Here is a 20,200-nt window from a genome sequence, read left to right on the forward strand (position 1 = left end):
TTCTATGATTCTATTCCTGAAGTTACTCTTTTGGTGTTTCCCTTCTGATCTCTGGCTCATGGCTACTAGATACATTAACCTGTCTAGTTATAACCCAATCACACCCTATAGCAATGACTTAAACCTAAGAATTTAAACAGCAAATGCATTTTATCCAACAAAACTTTGCTTTTGAAACTGAGAAAGTTTAATCTGGACTGATCTTTTAACAAAAAAAAAATAGAGTTGTGGGGACCTGGCTCTGTAAGAACTGAACCTCCCAACCTGGCTCAGGGTTTGTCAATAAAAAATCCAGGTGTGAGGACCTGGGTTTAGAAGAACAGGAATCCCTTTTCTCCTTAGTGTTTGTTACTATACAGAATCACACAGAATCACAGAATGCCAGGTTGGAAGGGACCCCAGGGATTCTCTGATTCAAACTTTGATAGTGTGTGAGCAAAATACAATCAAAAGTGATCAAACCCAGTTACTTTTCATAGATATAGATATAGATATAGATATATCATGTCCTGGGCTGCATCAATAGAAGTATGGCCAGCAGGGAGGGGATTCTCTCCCTTTCCTCTGCTCTGTCAGACCCCACCTGGAGTCCTGTGTGCACTTCTGGAGCCCCCAACACAACAAGGACATGGAACTGTTGGAGCCAGTCCAGAGGAGGCCACGAAGATGCTCAGAGTGCTGCAGCATCTCTGCTGTAAGGACAGGCTACAAGAGCTGGGGCTGTGCAGCCAGGAGAAGAGAAGGCTTCAAGACCTTATAGTGACCTTCCAGTATCTGAAGGGGGCTACAGGAAGGCTGGGGAGGGACAACTGACAAGGTCTTGTAATGACAGGATGAGGAGTAATGGGTTTAAACTGGCAGAGGGGAGATTCAAACTAGATGTTAGGAAGAAGTTATTTACAGTGAGGGCGGTGAGATGCTGGCACAGGTTGCCCAGGGAGGTTGTGGCTGCTCCCTTCCTGGAGGTGTTCAAGGCCAGGCTGAATGAGGCCTTGAGTGACCTGTTCTAGTGGGAAGCTGCCTATGGTGGGGGGGTGGAACTGGATGAGCTTTGAGGTCCCTTCCAACCTAAACCATTCTACCAATCTATGTTTGTATAAGGAATCCTTGCAGTCATTAGTAACGTGACCACTTTTAGCAGCAGCAGTCTTTAATAAACATCAGATGCTTAAAATTTGCTGATTTCCCTGCAAAAAATAGCTTAGTTTAGCATATGCACATCTCAAACCCACCTATACCTTGTGAGCATCCAGCACCTGAGCAGAGGCAGGGATTACCTTTGCACGCTGACATAAAACATTAACGAATCAACTTCCATAGGCTGGTACAAGCCACAAAACTGAGTCAAAGTGTCCCACTAATACAGACAATTTCTTTTCTGCAATGTTCTCCTGCTAACCCCCCTCACATCTTTTTTTTTATATGCTGGTGCTGAAAATAATGATGCAGGCAACTAAGTGTAATTGTAGAAAATGATTGCCAGTGATTTGCATATGAAATGCACACCTTTTGCTGCCTCTGGTTAGCATTGTTCAACCAGCTTATAAATAGTACAGCTGAAATGCTGCAAACAGAAAACAGTTTTCCATGGGCACATGCTGTGCATGAAGAAATGTTCAGACACAATGTGCAAGTTGGAGAGCTTTCATCACAACTAGCCAAGAGGGGGTAGGCTTCATTTCCTAATCATGCTCAAGCTGGTCACATATAGAAAGAGTCACACTCATCTGCGGAGAGGAAAGCTTCTTAAAAGCAGTGTTTATGTTGTGCTGGAGAGGGAAAAAAAACACCTAATGTAATCTAATCTAGCTGTACTTGGGGTGTTTTTTTCTAATTGCTTCCACATAACAGCTCAATTTGGTTAGATGACATTTAGTAGCTGCTAAGATTTGAACCGTGCAGCTGATGCAAGTCATCTGCTGGAGCACCTCTGCTATGAGGATAGGTTGAGGGAGCTGGGGCTGTTCAGCCTGGAGAAGAAAAGACTCCAGGGGGACCTTAAGAACTGCCTCCCAGTACCTGAAGGGATCCTATGAGAAGGATGCAGAGGGACTTTTCATAAGGGTGTCTAGAGACAGGACAAGGAGGAATGGTTTGAAGCTGAGAGAGAGCAGGGTTAGACTACAGCTGAGGAGGAAGTTCTTCAGCATGAGGGTGGTGAGGCTCTGGATTAGGCTGCCAAGGGAGGTTGTGGCTGCCTCCTCCCTGGAGGCATTCAAGGACAGGTTGGGTGAGGCCTTGAGCAGCTGAGTCTAGGTACAGGCAGCCCTGCCCATGATGGGGAGCTTGGAGTAGATGATCTCTGAGGTCCCTTTGAAACTAAGCCATTCTATGATTCTAAACACCTAGGGCATAGAAGAAGTCTAGTTTTATGATACTCTCTTCAGTGCAAATAAAATGGTTTTGTGCACAATTTTGAAACTGGAAATGCTGAGCACTGCTCTACTGATAAGAGTGTTTGGAGTCTTTGATATCTGTGGGAAAGGGTGAAGGGAGGACAGCAAAGTGCAAAAGCATAGAGAAGGGCATTTTAACCCAAGAGTTTTTATGATGTCGCTGCAGAGTTGCAGTTATCCTGTAAGGATGTGTCTGAAGTTGAATTTTAGAAATACAGTTTATATATATATATATATAAATTTGAGGATCCCTGCTTAAGTTATCAGTGAGACACCTGCCTGCCACTGTTAGCCACCAGCAACACCCTGGTGTGACAGAATCCCCCCTTTCCTGCTGCAGATACAATGTGCAATTTCAGCACACCGAGTTGGTGGAATCCTGCAGAATCCTGCCGAATGCCCCCTCCCAGGCTGGTAAGGAAATAGTCTGGTCTCTGTTTCTGTTAGTGAGAAAAAGATTCCCTGTCATCGAGAACGCTCTCTCGAAAACAAGCGTTCTGCAAGCAGCAAGGAATGAAAGTCAGCTGCAGGCAGTGCAGAGAACGACTCTCCTACGCGTGGGGGAGCCCGAGCATCCCTCTGCCCGAGCATCCCTCTGCCGGAGCGTCCCTCTGCCCGAGCGTCCCTGTGCCCGAGAGTCCCTCTGGCGAGCATCCCTCTGCCCGAGAGTCCCTCTGGCGAGCATCCCTCTGGCGAGCATCCCTCTGCCCGAGCATCCCTCTGCCCGAGCATCCCTCTGCCGGAGCGTCCCTCTGCCCGTGCGTCCCTGTGCCCGAGCATTCCTCTACCCGAGCGTTCCTGTGCCCGAGCGCTCCTCTGCCCAAGCTCCCTGCCTGTCAGTTTGGCAGCCACAAGTACCCAGAGTTGAAGATACCAACAAAGGTGCTTGCACGAAGCTCTGCTGTATCGACTGCCAACTTGTTTGCCACCCTCCTCTTCACCACTGGCAGCATTGCTTTGTGCTTTATCTTTCCGGTTATTTTCAAGGTGTCTGCCATCAGAATTTTAGCTTCATGGCTACTTTCAGCTCTAGCAAAGCCAGGATCATGTGAATGCTAATTATGTCAATAATTAATGCATTTCAGAAGGTTTCTGGAAGGAAATAAAAGATAATGTAATGCAAAGACCATCAGAAAAAAAGATGACTTCCAGAGCTGGAAACACTCTTTTTCTTTGAACTGCTTTGAGAGACTGAAAAGCTCTTTATTTTTCATAAGACACTCTGCAGGTAAAAAGTACTTTGAAGACTACAAAGAATCAAAAAGTTTGATGCCTGTGAGATGGAAGCAGCTGATGACAGCAGCAGCAGCAGCCAGGGATGACCCAGAAGCCACTTCCTTGATAAATCTGCTGTGTGACACAGTTGCCTGAGTTAGCCTTTTGCATCTACCAAACCCTCTCTGCTCAGAAGGAAAAGCAGCAGAGCTCTGACCAGCAGCTCTAACACCTGAGGTGTCCTGGGGCAAGCAGCATTCCCCAGCCCCTCCAGAGAACGCCTCCTCCATGTTTCCATTAAATGACAACAAGCTTTTCAGTCTTTTAGCAGCTTCTCTCAGGCTGGATACTAAGTCAAAGTTGGGCCACCCCTGCCCCCTTTATTGCACACAGGACACAGCACACACTGGGTTACAGTAGGAGAAGCACAGCAGGCTGAGCAGAGGGAACAGGCCACCAAATCCATAAACCTTGCTCTTTCTTTCCTCGAGTACCCTGGATGGAGTTATTCATTGCCTGATCCTTCAAACTGCAAGGCAGAAGTTCCTTATTTGGGTCAGGAGCATCAGCCCTACTATGGTGCCCAGGGAATTGCTCACCAGCAAATGCAGCAGTGATTTTCTTCCGAGGACTCTCTCTGGTTGCTGGTTTTCCTTACCATTATCATAGAACCATAGAATGCACTGGGCTGGAAGGGACCTCTAGAGAACTAGTTCACTCCCCTCTGGGCAGCCTTGTCCTCTACTCCCTGGCTGTTGCCCCAGGATCCCAGCACTGGAGCAGCCAGCTCACCAGGATGATGGCTGCAACCTTGGTACACAGCTTGCAGCTTACTTGAGGATAAGAGGTTGGTGATTTCCTCCTCTTCCTCCTCCAGTTCCTGTGACTGTTCTGCTGCACATCTGGCTTCCCCTCTGACTTCTCTCCTTCTGACTCCTTCTGTTCCCTCTTTGGAGAAAATTCCTGCTCCATGACTACCAAGCTGACTTCTTCCATTATTTCTTCTTGAGTATAGGAGTGGATGATATGGTTGAGAGTTGGGTCTCTGGCTTAGCCATGGTGTTCTTATGCCTTCAAATCCCTCCAGCCCTGAGGGTGCTGAACAGTGCTTGGTGGGCACAAGCCAGGCCAGGCACAGTGTGAGAAGCTGTGTCCCTTTAGCATAGCCAAGGGGTCCTTCTCTCAAATACTCTGCACTGTCAGACTCTTGCACATGTTCAGGGGTCAAGTCCCACACTACCAGAGGTGAAAACTCTTCTAGACACCTGCTGCCATGCACCTTGTCACCCACCACCACACTGCCTCAGGATACACCCCCATGTAACATCCCTAAATAGTCAGCTAACCTCAGGAAGAGCTGGAAACAGGTTTTTGAGACATCCCAATGTCAGCATCCCGACTGCCCAGGGATGTGCAAAATCCTGAAGCCATTGTAACAAGATGGAAAGCAGCTGCCCAGTGGGAGATGAAGGGGAAGGTTCTGTTCTTTGTTTCCTCCACAAATTGGCTCTCAGAGGAAAAAGGGGAGAAGGTGCAATGGTTAATTGTCTCCACGAGATGGTTCCCGAAGTACTGGGACAGCAGCAATGCGGGGCTCGAACAGCAGACCAGGCTCAGGGCCAGTGCTTTCATCATCCTTCTGCTGGGCAAAACACAACCCGAAGTGTGCTGGTTTGGCACAGCAAACTGCAAAAAAACCAACCCCAGCCCTTCACAAGCTCTCGAATTCCGTGTACAGCAAGAGGGGGAGCACGGCACAGAGTAAGGAACACATAAACCTGCAGAGAGAACTATCAAGCAACAGCTGAACAAGCACAAGAAGTTCTCTCTGGCACACTCCAGCCAAATGTCTCCTTATCCTGAACCCTGCATGCCCACACCAGCTGCCAGAATGGACTGCGGTGGGCTCAGCCGGGATGGCAGCTAAGCACCTCACAGCTGCTCACTCACAGCAGGGTCGGGGAGAGAATCAGAAGGGCAACAGTGAAAAAATCAGTGGGCTGAGTTAAAGACCGTTTAGTAGGTGAAAGGCAAACTAGAAGCAAACAAAATAAAGGAAGGGATGCAAAAGCAATCACCAGCAGCCAACTGATGCCCAGACAGTCCCCAAGCAGGAGACCCCCCCGTGGAACACTCACACAACCCATCCCCAGTGTTTACTGCTGAGCATGACACTGTGGTAATCTCTGTGGTCAGTCCTGGGGCTGCTCCAACAGCACCGAGAAGGCTGCCAGGCAATCTAACTGCAGCACACCCCTGCAGGACAGGGAGTCTGCAGAGACAGCAGAGCCAAACCATCCTTGGCAGTGGCAGGTGGCAAATAATGGGCAACAGTCACCAGTCACGTTGTGGGAGGCTCATGTTGGGCTTCAGGGGAACTTCACAAGGGAAGTGGAGCAGCAGTGGGACAGGCTGTGTGGGGCACCTATGGTGGTTCCCAAGAGCAGACTTCATGCTGGCAACAGTCCACTTCAAATGGGAGATTAGGGCTAGAGGAGTTTAGGAAGTCCCTTCTAACATTTCTCTTCTTCTCAGCACCTCGTTTTTCAAACAACCTCCCTATGCAGTGTTGCCACAACTGTGGAGGTGGCAATGCTCAGCTGGCAGCTAAGTGACATTCCACTGCAGCCCTATCAAGCAGCCGTGCCAGCCGCTGCAGATGTGCTCCTTTCAGGCAACTAATTCCCTTTGGTTCAAAAAGCAGATGGGACCTTGTCCTGTGTTTTGTGTACCCCTGGAGTGCAAAGAGCGGCACAACAGCTGAGATAAGATCAGAGGGGAGGCTGAGGGGTGTGTGGGTAAGTGCAGTAAGTGGTGTGAATGCCTTCCTCAGCCATGCCCCAGACAATGCCCCCTCTCTCTCTGACCTCCTCATAGAATCAACCAGGTTGGAAGAGACCTCCAAGCTCAGCCAGTCCAACCTAGCTCAGCCAGTCCAACCAAGCCTGGCTGGGGCACTTAGTGCCATGGTCTGGTTGATTGGCCAGGGCTGGGTGCTAGGTTGGACTGAATGATCTTGGAGGTCTCTTCCAACCTGGTTGATTCTATTCTATTCTTGGTGCTCCTCCAGCCTCCCTGCTGCAGCAACAGCACTAACTCATGCAGAAGTGCCAGTCTCTGGAGAAGAGAAAATGCCAGGGCAGGCATGAGAAGGAAAGTGCAAGCAAGAAGGATCTGGTGTTGAAGCCATTCTCCACAGCAATGGAGTCCTGGGCCCTGGACTCCTGAGCAAAGATTGTGTCTCAGGGTTGCTGGTGAGACACATAATACTATGGTATAATCTCTGCAGCTATGAGACAGAGTGCCATGTGCAGTGTGCAGGGCTGGGTTTGCAGTGTTTCTAGAGGACAGAGTTTTTATTTACATGTTGCAGTTGGTGACAAACAAACTGTGTGACAGGGGGAAGGAGCACAGGGGGAGAGGGAGGGGACTTCGCAGAAATAACTTCACTTAGTGCGTGAGTGAGTGAGGCATGTAACGAAATCTGTGTGCTGTGCTAGCTGTCTCCAGATTGGGCTGTAATTACACCACAGAAGGAAGAAAGGTAGCTGAGTCTCAATCTGGATCATTTATGTAAACTCAGCCTTCTTGTCAACGGGACTCTCGGGTTGCACGCGTGCAAGCCACAGAAACCTTCTCCTGTGAACAACAGAGACAGGCTCAGATTGCAGCCTTCTGATACACCTTAGCTGCTCTCTGTAACTGGACTCGAAAATTCAACACGTTCAGGTTCAAAACTTCTCCCCTATTTTCTGTGTTTTATTCAGCCTGCATTCACAGAAGAGCCTCCCTCCCTCCTTCCTTTCTGCCAGAGGCTGCCGGCGAGCCTTACAGATTAACCTTCAGTCGGCTGAAACGAACACAGGTGTCACAGATCCAGGACATTCTTCTCGTGTAAGACTGGGACTGAAACAAAACTGCTGAATCTGAGGGAGGGACATTCCCTCCCCTACAGAAGAGATGGGGAAAAAAAAAACCCAACCCAACCCTCATTCTTTTGACCCAGAGCAACATATTCTATATAGGCACAGTATAAACCCCAGGCAATCATTTCCCATAAGGGAGCCAAATTAATATCTGATTAAAGATTGCAAAGCTCCTGCTTACCATGCTTGACACAATTGCTCAGCAAGTTTCTCCAGTGTGGAAAGCATTAGGCACGGGGTAATTTTACATCTGAACACACAACAACAGCCTGAGCAGAGATGACTCCAGGCAGACTTTTCCCCCCCTCCCCCCCAGACTGCCCTTCCCCTTGCTGGGCAGGTACGCTCGTTCCCAGCTGCAGCAGCTTGCTCTCTCTGGGCAGGTCGGAGCAGGTTTCTTGTGCCACCTGGATCTTCACGCCCCTCCATCCCTCCCTGGGGCAGGAAAACCACCGCCCTCCGCCCTGGCGCCGTCCCCGCCGGTGCCCAATCAATACCAGCTTATTTCCTGTCCATTTGCTGAGGTCACGGAAACGGCACTCATTAATTATTTCTGCCCGTGCAGCCTCAAGTGTGCTTCTGGCAGGGCAAGCAGAAGCCTTCTGTGACCTTTTTCGTTTGGTTTTCTTCTTTCCCCCTCCCGAATTCTGCTGCTGGTGGGGCCAGCCGGTGCAGGCTCCTCTGTGGGGATGGAGAAACGGAGGTGGCAGCAGCGCAGGGCGTCAGAGCCATCCCCAGAGGAAGAGAGGGTCAGGGGAACCTGGTCACAGCATAGACGATGTTGGCCAAGGCAGTCCTGGCCTCCGAGGGAGGGAAGCAGTCCAGGGCTGCCAGTGCGCTGTTTCCGTGGCAGCAGCAGAGGTCGATGGCAGCAGTCACACCTTTGCCAGCCTTGATGGCTTCCCACAGCTGTCAGAAAACACAGGCACAGTGGGGTGGGTTTCAGCTGTTAGCTCCAACAGCACATGGCTCCCACCACCCCTTCCTGGGGTAAAGGCAAGCTCAAAGCCAGGTGGATCTTTGGGATTCAGTCATGCCCAAATGCGTGACGGCATTGCAGAGTGCTTAGTGTGCCTCCCTTGGCTCCCATCACTGTGTCAGCTGTACAAAAAAGGCTTCTCTCGAAGGCAGGTGTCTACAGCAGCTAATGGTACATGTTTGTGAATCCTGCTTTCCTCCAACACCCAGCCCACTGGCCCACTGACACCACAGAACCATAGAGTGTGAGTGGTTTCAAGAGACCTTTGGAGATTATAAAGCCCAAGCCCCCTGCCACAGCAGGATCACTCAGGGCAGGTCATGCAGGAACATATCCAGGCAGAGTCTGGAGTCTCCAGAGAAGGAGACTCCACAGCCTCTCTGAGCAGCTCGTTCCAGTGCTCCATCACCTTCACTGCAAGGAAGTTTCTCCTCATGTTGAGGTGGCATTTCCTGCGTTACAGCTCATACCCATTGTTCCTTGTCCTCTCACTGGGCACCACAGAAAACAGCCTGGCAGCTTCATCTTGACCCCCACCCCTCAGATATTTAAAGACATTGATCAGATCCCCTCTCAGCCTTCTCTTCTCCAGACTAAACATCTCAGTCTTTCAGTCTTTCTTCATAGGAGAGATGTTCCAGTCCTGCAATCATCCTCATTGCTCTCCATTGGACTCTTTCCAGCAGATCCCTGTCTCTCCTGAACTGGGGAGCCCAAAACTGGATGCAGTATTCCAGGTGTAACCTTATCTAACTGGATGCAGTATTCCAGGTGTAACCTTATCTAACTCAAACCATGTAAAAAAAACAAGCCCAAGCTCCGAGCAGACTGCAACAGTCACCCATTTCCTTGCACTCTGCTTATCTGAATACAACCTGAAGAGGGTTCATTATCTGTGTTTAAAGATTGAATTAGCTGAAAGCATATTACAGCGCTTGAGTATTCAAGTCCCAGGTCATAAAATTTTTATTCTCCACTTCAGCTGGAATCTTCCTGCACTGTGTGCTGGAAAGGAATTTGCCCTGAGGCCCTGATGCACAGCTAAATCCACATGTCCTCTGAGGAATGGGAACCAGCCATCAACCACACTTCTGCAGCAAAGGTGGGGATGGGAGAGATGAAGTTCGCCAGCAGCGTGAAAAGGAGTTTCTTCCCCCTTCCTTGAGGCACAGCCTTGTGAGGTGGTAGGACCCACACAAACTGCTCCTGTGCTAGAGCTCAATAAAGAGGTTTAGCATGCTGTGTAATGCTCCTTTAAGTACACACTGAGATGTAACCAGGAGAGGAAACAGCTCCTAAGAAGTCTTTAAAGTGGTCAAAGAGCAGAGGAGCCTAGCTTAGCTCTTGTGCACTAGGACTGACTTGCAACACCACTGGAAAGGGGGAGGATGCCAGCAGGACACACTCCATTTCCACACCTGTCCTGTGCAGCCTTCAGACACACACAGTGTCCTGGAGCAAAACCAGCTGCAGAGCTCCTGTCAAGCTCCACACAGAGGGATCACTGTACAAAAAATCAGACTAATCCACGACTGAGTGTTCCCAAGGAGAGCTCAAGGAACTCAACATGGAAAATACCTGCTCGTATAGCAAGTCCTACCTCAGCTCTCTCAGATGATCTGCTCTGCAGTGAACAATCCTTTGTAATGGGCAACTCATGGCCCTGAAAAATTTACCTGTTCTGTATTCACAGAGTCACAGATTGCATCAGGTTAGAAGGGACCCTCCAAGGGCATCTTGTCCAACCCCCCTGCACTCAGCAGGGACACCTCCAACTATAGCAGGGCGCCCAGGGCCACTTCAGCCAGATCTTGAATGTCTCCAGGGATGGAATCTCAACCATATCCCTGAACAGCCTGTTCCAGTATTTCAGCACTCTCACTGCATGGAACTTCCTCCTGATGTCCAGTCTAAATCTGCCCTGCTCCAGTTTCAGACCATTGTCCCTCATCCCATTGCTACAAGCCCTTCTGGACAGTCCATCTCCAGCCTTCCTGTAGGTCCCCTTCAGATATTGAAACGTAGCTGTAAGGTCTCCCCAGAGCCTTCTCTTCTCCAGGCTGAACAGCCCCAGCTTCCTCAGCCTGTCTTCACAGGAGAGCTGCTCCAGTCTGCCAGTACTCTGATTCTGTGCTGTGCTGCCTTCCTTACGCTGGATCTGTTTGACTGCAAACTTTGGATACTGAAATGCTGCCCTAAGGTCTCCCTGAAGCCTTCTTCTCTCTAGGCTGAACAGCCCCAATTTTTTCACCTTGTCTTCATAGCAGAGATGCTCCAGCCCTCTGATCATCTTTGTGGAAGTCTCACCACATGCAAGTGAAGTGGCAGGATCTCCTCTCTCAGCCTGCTCTCCACACTGCTTTGGATGCAGCTCAGAAGGCCAGTGGTAGCCTGGGCTGCAAGTGCCCATTGCTGGCTCCTGTCCAGCTCCTCACCCACCAGCAACACCAAGTCCTTTTCAGCTCTCAATCTCATCATCCTCCAGCCAGGACTGAGATCAAGGATAATAAGCACACACTGAGGATTTATTTCTTTATTTACCCTTAGCTTATACTTTTTTTTCTAGATCCTTGGCCAGAACCCAAGAATTATTCCTAGCTTTTTCATTTCTGCCACCAGTTGTGCCTTTGTCACAGTCATTTAACAAGCCAGCATAATGCCAAGCACCATTAGGGCCTCGACTCCAATGAGGAACTTTTAATCAATATTATAAAATAATTTGAACAATTAAACTGAGAATCTCCATTTGCTGTTTGAGAACATACCAAGTGGATGTAAAATGCATAAAAGCTTTTTGAGTTTAAAAAGTCTTTTGAGGTTTTTTTGCCACAATCCCACCCAGACATGAGTGTGACAGGAAAGTTGCTGCCTCTTTCCATGGCACACATGAATTCTGTCCCTGCCATACACTGGTATTTCTCTTCTGTTATCTGAGAAATGCCACTAAAACAGAGCTCAAAGTACTTTTTCATCTCTGCAAGAGACTTTCAAACACCACAGTAATGGATCAATAATTTGTCTGGAGGTGCTGTGATGGTATAGGGAAAAGAAAGGCAAAGCTGAATGTTTATTCAGCTACTAACACGAGAAAATATATTCAGAAACACAGACCTTAAAATGAGCTTTTTGTAATATTGAAGCCTTTCTGATAGAAAGATTGAGGAAAAAGTAGGAGAACAAAAATACTAAGAACATTTTGCAGCCACAGTGTCCTTGCTGACATTCTCAGACCTAGCTAAGTTAACAGAAAGCATTTCACTTCTGTACTTACAGCAGAGTCCTCACCTAAATGTACGGCACCTTCTGTCTTTTGGTCAGTGAGAAAAGCCAAGGATATCACTTGCACTTAACACAGAGCCACAGTACAATCTAAAATCCTTGAGCACTTTCAAAGATGAGATGAGACTTTTGCATTTGAAGGAGGAAAGTTCAATGGGTGGATCTAGTGGGAGGTGTCCCTGCCTATGGCAAGGGGTTGGAACTGGATGATCCTTGAGGTCCCTTTCACCCTAAACTGTTCTATGATCTCAATTCCTCGAATTTACCTTCATTCATTCATTCATTCATTCATTCATTCATTCCCACTCACTATTTCAACTGAAAGGCACAGTGACTAAGGTAAAATATTCTTAAGCAGGCTAAACAGCAAAGAATTTTTCTATGCTTATATTCAACTAAATAATTCAACTAAAGGAACAACATTTTTAACTCAAATGAGTGGCACTTTGTTGACAATAAAAACTAAGTTGGTAATAAAAATTAAGTTGATAATCCAAACTGATAATCAAAATTAGGTTGATAACCAAAATTAGGTTGGCAATAAAAATAAGTTGTTTTTTAAGAGGACAAAATCAATCCAGATGTTCAGAATTTCTACAGCTAGTTTTGGTGACCTTCAGGCACTGGAATGAGCTGCCCAGGGAGGTGGTGGAGTCACCAACCCTGGATGTGTTTGAGGGTTGTTTGGATGTGGTGCTTAGGGATATGGTTGAAGGTGAACCTTGTTGAGTAGGGTTATAAGTTGGACTTGGTGATCCTGAGGGGCTTTGCCACCTGCATGTTTCTGTGATTCTGTGACCTTTACTTGAACAAAATTAAAGAGGAAACATTTTGGAGACTTAGTGAGAAACAAGGTCCCAGGTTTGATTAGGAATGTTTAAGTAACTCCAGCAACTGTATGGAAAAATGGTAGAGGGTGGGGGGCTGGATGCTGAGAAACAAGACTGAGCAACGTGTAAAACACTGACCCTAGTGATGTAGAAAGGCAACATGGCAAAAGAGCAAGAAGCACTGATTTGTGCTGCACAAAATGCTGTGCTGGGATGGGTTGCAGGCTGCTGGGGTGAGCTGCAGGCTGCTGAGGTGAGCTGCAGGCTGCTGAGGTCATTTAAGAAGAACATAACTAATGACTACTTTTATATGAGGAAGTGCAGCAGAGGGATGTGACATCATACTTTGGAAACTGACTTCTACAAACTCCAAAGCTCTGCTCCACTATTGAACCAGGGGAAACCTTCTCAGCCATCCCCTGCTTCCCTTTCTAAGACCTTTATGGTGCCCCTGCTCCTTTCAGTAGATAAGATAGGGAGTTCAGGTCTGCCTTTACTACAGGGCAGTCCCAGTAGCAAACACAGTGGTGGCTTAGCTAAAAGTTGTAATGGTGACTGGAAGAAAGAGAAATTATTATTGAACATGTGTTTATGTATTTTTTAACAGATAGCATGGCATTAAAGTGAGGGAAAGAATAACCATGGCAGAGGGACTGGAACTAGATGACCTTTAAGGTCTCTTCCAAGCCATTCTATGAATGCATAAATAATAGATAGAGACCAGTGATGGGAGCTGAGCTGCAAATGAGTGCAGAATAAGGAAACAGCAAAAGCCATCAGAAACCTTGTTTCAAAACTAAGTGTGGGAAGAAAATAGGGTAAGCAATGGCAAACCTCACTATTAAAAGCTACATCTGATGCTTGCAGTACAGCTGACTTCTTACAATGCAGAAACTGCAGAAGCCATTCTCTCCCCCTCTGTATCCACATGCACGAGTTAGAGTTGGGCTTTAACAAGGAAATTCCTCTCAATTACCAAGAACATCCTTGAAAGTATTAAACAACAACAACAAAAAAGAAACCAAACCCCAAAGCTTATTTGAAATAATAAGATTTAAATGTAATTTACCAACCTTCTTGTAGTCCATTATATTTTCTTTTCCTTGGGCCTTAAAGAGAAAAGAGAGATTTTTAGCCAGGCTATTACAGATTATAAACCAGAGCTGCAAGAATAAAAACTGCAATGACAAGAGCTACAGTTCCAAACATAAGTGATTTTCTTTAAGAATGTGACATGGAAAACCCCAAAAAGGTAGTTGCAGACAGCAATGAGGTCACCCTCATTGCTGAGCCTCCTCTTCTTTAGGCTAAACAACCCCAGCTCCCTCAGCCTCTCCTCATGGGGTTTGTGTCCCAGGCCCCTCACCAGCTGGATGACTTCTTTTTCAGTATGTAACTGAGCTGTTAGCCTCAACTGTGCTTCTAAGAATTCATTCTGAAAATCATGCTGCTTATTAAAATAGCTTTATTTTCTTCTACTTTTGGGTTTTCAACAGTTGCACATTGGTATAATAACTTTTCCCTACAGTCTAAATGCAGCTTGATTTTATTTTGTATTATTTGCAACCAAATACAGTATTGTCTGTGTAGGTACAGTAAGCTGCTGTGGAAAGATTTTTAGTATTCATTAATGTTAAGTGAGTGTAACAGGTTAACACACAATAAATGGGTTAACCCACCTGTCTCTTCCCCCAACACAGAAGTGAGTGAAAAATAACACACAGAAAACCTCCAGGCTGAGATAAAGAATTGAGTTCAGAGTTTACTGAGCAAATCAGATAATAATAATAATAATAATAATAATAATAATAATAATAATGCACTGCACAATTACCTTACCCTATTTGCACAAAAAGCACAGCAGAAAGCAACAGCAAGCAGAAAGCAGTGAGCTAAAAATCCCAGCCAGGGATCTACTCCCTCATCCCTCCCTGTCCTGCTGCCATCCCAGTGGAAAAGAGCCAACTCCCAAAACCCAGAACTCAAAAGCAACAACTCAAACAGGAAGCCTCCCATGTTACAATCTGAACTTCAAGCTCCAGCCAGCACTTTCATAGAGTCATAGAATCAAGCAGGTTGGAAGAATCCTCCAAGATCACCCAGTCCAACCTATCCCCTAGCCCTGTCCAGTCAACTAGACCATGGCACTAAGTGCCTCAGCCAGGCTTTGCTTCAACACCTCTTCTTTTAACACTAAGTGCCTCAGCCAGGCTTTGCTTCAACACCTCTTCTTTTAACACGGAGGATATTCTGTCAGTCACTGCATTGCCCCCTTCAGCAGATAAATTAAATGATGTGCCTTAGCCAGCACTGTTTGTTCAAATACGTGTCTTTATTGTGCTATTTGATCTGGGCATTATGTAATCAGCTTCAGAGATATTGCTATCATCTGTTATGCTTGTAATTAATCAATCACCATTTAATTAGTTCCCTATGGTAACACATCAGATGCCACCAGGTGATGCCGTTTGCTATTAGCTGGCTATTGGAGTCTCCACCCACCTCAGGTGCAGCCACTTAGCCCTCCCTGCCCACTCCCCTTTATATTCTGCCCCAGAAGGGCAGAAGCCCCAAGTTAGGCCCATTGTGGGCCAAGGGATCCTCCGCCTGGCGTCCCTGGTGAGTGCCCATGGTGTGCACTGGGTGAATTGGTGGAGGATTTCAAAGGCCGGGGGGCCTGGTGGCCCCCCGGCTCGCTAGGGTTAGGCTCAGCAACCATTGCAATGTCCAACATCTTCCACGGGTGCTGGGTGTGTGTCCTTGCTGGAGCTGATTTCTTTTGTAGGGTATTTTAGCTGTTTGAGGCTCTTGCCTTGGGCTCTGAGATGGCTGCAAGAATGGTGGTGGAGAAGAGAAGCTCTTCAGGCAGAGTGAGAGCTAAGGAGGTAAGAGTGGGGGGAGCAGGGACTGCTTTAGGAAGGTGAGATGTGGTGGAGAATCAGATTGTCAGGGACTGGAAAGGACCTTCCAAGATAATTTAGTTAGGGTTAGCATCAATGACCATTGCAATAGCATGCATGGGGGCTGGGTGTGTGTCCTTGTTGGAGCTGAGCTTTTCTGGGTGATATTTTAGCTGTTTGATGGTCTTGCCCCAGGCAAGGAGGGAGGTCATTCTGCCCCTGTACTCTGCACTGGTTAGACCACACCTTGAGTACTGTGTTCAGTTCTGGGCCCCCCAGTTTAGGAGGGACATTGAGATACTTGAGAGTGTCCAGAGAAGGGCAGCGAGGCTGGGGAGAGGCCTTGAGCACAGCCCTACGAGGAGAGGCTGAGGGAGCTGGGATTGGTTAGCCTGGAGAAGAGGAGGCTCAGGGCAGACCTTATTGCTGTCTACAACTACCTGAGGGGAGGTTGTGGCCAGGAGGAGGTTGCTCTCTTCTCTCAGGTGGCCAGCACCAGAATGAGAGGACACAGCCTCAGGCTGCGCCAGGGGAAATTTAGGCTGGAGGTGAGGAGAAAGTTCTTCCCTGAGAGAGTCATTGGACACTGGAATGGGCTGCCCGGGGAGGTGGTGGAGTTGCGGTCCCTGGAGCTGTTCAAGGCAGGATTGGACGTGGCACTTGGTGCCATGGTCTGGCCTTGAGCTCTGTGGTAAAGGGTTGGACTTGATGATCTGTGAGGTCTCTTCCAACCCTGGTGATACTGTGATACTGTGAAAATGCAACCAAATGTGTTGTTAGCTTGTACAACATGGTTCTGCTTCAGATGAGAGCTGCAGATACTCAGTGTAACTTTTCTCCTTTTTTAATATTCTAAGTGTAGTTAAACATTTGTTGAATCCAAAATGTTTTGGTCTTATGAAATCTTGCTGTTTGCATTCCTTACTCTCTCCCATGAGATGCTGAAATAGACTTCACTGCATATCAGCAACACAGCATTTAACTTCTTAGGAGGAACCCCCCACATTATCTATAGTGATTGGCACACAGGCAGTAGTCTGGAGCTCCCAAAAGGGGAGGATCAGGGACATGTCAGTGCTGTCAGGCCCAAGCTGGATGAGCTTTTGGTTTAGAAATAGAATCACAGAATCAGTCAGATTTGGAAAGGACCACAAGGATCAGCCAGTTCCAACCCCACCATGGGCAGGGGCACCTCACACTAGATCAGGCTGGCCACAGCCTCATCCAGTCTGGCCTTAAACACCTCCAGGGATGAGGCTTCCACCGCCTCCTTATATAACCAGTTCCAAGCTCTCACCACCCTCATGCTGAAGAATTTCTTCCTAACATCCAGTCTGAACTTACCCATTTCTAGCTCTGTTCCCTTTCCCCAAGTCCTATTGTTACCTAAAAAGTCTCTCCCCAGCTTTCTTGTAGGCTCCATTAGATACTGAAAGGCTAAGATCACCTGGGAGCCTTCTCTTCTCCAGACTGAACAGCCTCAACTCCCTCAGTCTCTAAGTCCCTCAGTATCAGCATCACTCTTAACTTCAGCAGCCTAACACACAACCTAACTCCTAACATAAAGAAGCTTGGGCACTTCTTTTAATTTCTGCTTGCCCAGCAGCAGAAAAATATCAAGTCCAAACTCCTCAATTTTGTCACAGGATGATGCAGAGAAGATGCCAGTGGCAGTGCTCTGCCAGCCCCAGAACATTCCTGCTTAACCAGTCTGAAGCCCTTCCCTTAGGTCAGATCCAGCTGTGTCATCATCACCTCATCCAACCCCAGCTCTTCTCTTTTCAGACACACTGAGGAAAGCATCACCCATTTCTTTCCCTCTGGCTCCCACCAGGGCAGACCATAAACCTCACTTCTTCTGCAGTGTGTTTGCTGAAAAGATGAGGGGCACTGCCTCTCCATGTCCACTGCGGGGACTTCAGAGAGCAGCCAAGAGGAGGCAGGGCAGCTGGCACAAGGAGAAGACCCGGGACCTGCACTCAAGAGGAACATGATGTGGCAGGCACTGCTCTGAAGCAGTGCTGCTGAGATGGCACACGTTTGGAACATACACTACTTTGTTCTGGGGAGGGATTCTTTAGGATATGAGGTAGTGACAGGACTAGAGGGAATGGAGTAAAGCTGGAGGTGGGGAGATTCAGCCTGGATGTGAAGAGGAAGTTGTTGAGCATGAGAGTGGTGAGAGGCTGGAATGGGTTGTCCAGGGAGGTGGTTGAGGCCCCATGGCTGGAGGTGTTTAAGGCCAGGCTGGCTGAGGCTGTGGGCAGCCTGATCTAGGATAGGGGGAGTTTGGACCTGGCTGATCCTTGTGGTCCCTTCCAACCCTGACTGATTCTATGATTCTACTTTTTGTAAGGGAGGAAAAACAAAATAAAGAACGACCAAGAGACTAAAGGAAGCAGAACATGAAGGAAATCAGTAGACAAGAAACCTGATTTCTCTGAAGGAGAAAGGGGACTGATCCACAAAACCTCTTTACTACTCATTAAGCTTCTTAAGAGTCAGCTTTTCTAGAATGCATATTAAGAGAGCAGCCTGATAGCATTTGGGAGCAGCAAAACTACTGCCAATCACTGCTTCCTTATTTGTGTATTCCCAGCTCTTGGATTTGCCAACGTTTATTCACACCGGTTGGATCTTGCAGCTTCTTCAAAATAGATCTGGTAGTGAGAACAGCAGAAATGTGTTCTTTAACAAACCATTGCCTGGATGCAGATTCACCCTGCGGTGGAGAACTTGCCAGGGGGTGTGAGGAAGATGCCAGTGGCATCAGGAGGTGTTTGGTTTGCCTCCTCCTGCACCTAGCACACATTACAAACCACAGCGACATTTCTCAAGCACTCAAGTCAGTGGCAGTTGTGCTTCTCCAAGCAGCAACCCTTTCTGAGCTGCTTCCTAGGCCTTCTTTAGTACATCTGCACCTTTTTCTCTCGTTTTATGTACAACTGCTTTTTTTCCCCTCTCTTTTTATGCTCACAGTGGTTTGACTCTTTGATCTTTACTGACCCTGTACTCAGACACAGCAGTTCAGCCATCCTGACCTCTCCTGAAAGGCTGCTTTCAGCTAAGAGATGCATGACAAGCACTGACTCCCAGCCACAACCCTTCTGAGTAGTCTAACACTGTGGAGGCTACTGGGTGCAACTGGGCTCCCTCTACATCCACTTTCTTCAGCTTCAAGACCTTCCTGCAGGAGGAGGAAGCTGGCAAGAGGAGCTGCCTTCAACCCTTCCTATGAATGCTTTATGGGCAAACAATAAAGGAAAATTAGCAGTAATTAAAGGTCCATAATGTCATTTCCACATGAGTCATAACCTCAGCTATTAAAAATTCTACCTGAGAGGGACTGAGTGAGCTGTGTATGCTCTGACTCTTGAAACCATACAAATGACACTGCACAGGAGGAGGGTGGCTTAGGAGCCCACTCTTCAGCCACAACCCCAAGCAGCACTACAGGCTGGGGACAGAGTGGCTGGAAAGCAGCCACTTAGAAAGGGACCTGGAGGTGCTGGTTGATAGTAGCTGAACACAAGGCAGAGCAGTGTGCCCAGGTGGGCAGGACAGCCAAAGGCATCCTGGCCTGGCTCAGGAGCAGTGTGGGCAGCAGCAAGCAGCACAAGGGAGGTTCTTCTGCCCCTCTACTCAGCACTGCTCAGGCCACACCTTGAGTGCTGTGTCCAGTTCTGGGCTCCTCAATTCAAGAGAGATGTTGAGCTGCTGGAAGGTGTCCACAGGAGGGTGACAAAGCTGTGAGGGGCCTGGAGCACAGCCTTGTGAGGAGAGGCTGAGGGAGCTGGGGGTGTGCAGCCTGCAGCAGAGGAGGCTCAGGGCAGAGCTCATTGCTGTCTGCAGCTCCCTGAAGGGAGGTTGTAGCCAAGTGGGGTTGGTCTTTTCTGCCAGGCAAGAAGCAACAGAAGAAGGGGACACAGCCTCAAGCTGTGCCAGGGGACGTCCAGGCTGGATGTTGAGGAAGTTGTTGTCAGAGAGAGTGATTGGCATTGGAATGGGCTGCCCAGGGAGGTGGTGGAGTTGCCATCCCTGGAGGTGTTGGGGCAAGGCCTGGCTGGGGCACTTAGTGCCATGGTCTGGTTGATTGTCTAGGACTGGGTGCTAGGTTGGACTGGCTGAGCTTGGAGGTCGCTTCCAACCTGGTTGATTCTATGATTCTTATGAGTGCTGCCAACAGGAGAATGTCTCTGGTTTGAGTGCCTGAACTAGGGTGAATGTCACACAGTGAGAGTGACTATGGATGACATCTCAAAGAGCATATAGTCAGCTAAAGGTAGTTTTCCTTTCTAAAACAAGAGAAGCCAAGAAAGGCTCCTGGATGAGGAGCTAAAGCAGCAGTTGGTAGATACTTCTGTATAGTGCATGTTACTTCTCCCTGCCCCTTTGAAGAGAACAGCTTCATTGCTTCCATAATGCCCATTTTTGGTATGAGAATCAGCAAGCAGACAGACGGCACTCCTGGAGGCCTGCACCTCCTCTAGATTCTGCAGATGGGAAATTGTTTGAAAGCTTTTATCCACTGTGCTGTAGTAATGCCATTATTCTCCAACAGCAATCATCCAAACCCATTTGCATTCATCTCACACATCAGCCTCGTGTTGAGACTGCAGAATCCCAAAATTCCCTGTCACACACTGCAGACTCCCAGACCCTAATGGCAAAATGA

The 20,200-nt window shown here is 48.0% G+C and overlaps 1 protein-coding gene and 1 long non-coding RNA gene across 3 annotated transcripts in view; one reads left to right on the forward strand and one right to left on the reverse strand.

Annotated features, from left to right (window-relative positions):
* Positions 1-3,562: 3,562 nt before the first annotated feature.
* The window catches only part of PDSS2 (decaprenyl diphosphate synthase subunit 2), an 87,659-nt gene continuing 71,021 nt past the window's right edge, over positions 3,563-20,200 (reverse strand). For both annotated transcript variants that reach the window (XM_064170159.1, XM_064170158.1), the window contains 2 exons: positions 13,699-13,734; positions 3,563-8,446 (listed from right to left, as the gene is read on the reverse strand). In XM_064170159.1, coding sequence (XP_064026229.1) covers positions 8,288-8,446; positions 13,699-13,734 — 195 coding nt within the window. In that variant the 3' untranslated portion in view covers positions 3,563-8,287. The remainder of the gene's footprint in view (positions 8,447-13,698; positions 13,735-20,200) is intronic.
* Positions 15,152-18,807, forward strand: LOC135189603 (uncharacterized). The gene is made up of 3 exons (XR_010308167.1): positions 15,152-15,244; positions 15,411-15,510; positions 18,505-18,807. It is a non-coding gene; the product is annotated as an uncharacterized LOC135189603 (long non-coding RNA).

The sequence above is a fragment of the Pogoniulus pusillus genome, chromosome 33 (assembly GCF_015220805.1).
Source record: "Pogoniulus pusillus isolate bPogPus1 chromosome 33, bPogPus1.pri, whole genome shotgun sequence".
NCBI classification, from domain to species: Eukaryota; Metazoa; Chordata; class Aves; order Piciformes; family Lybiidae; genus Pogoniulus; species Pogoniulus pusillus.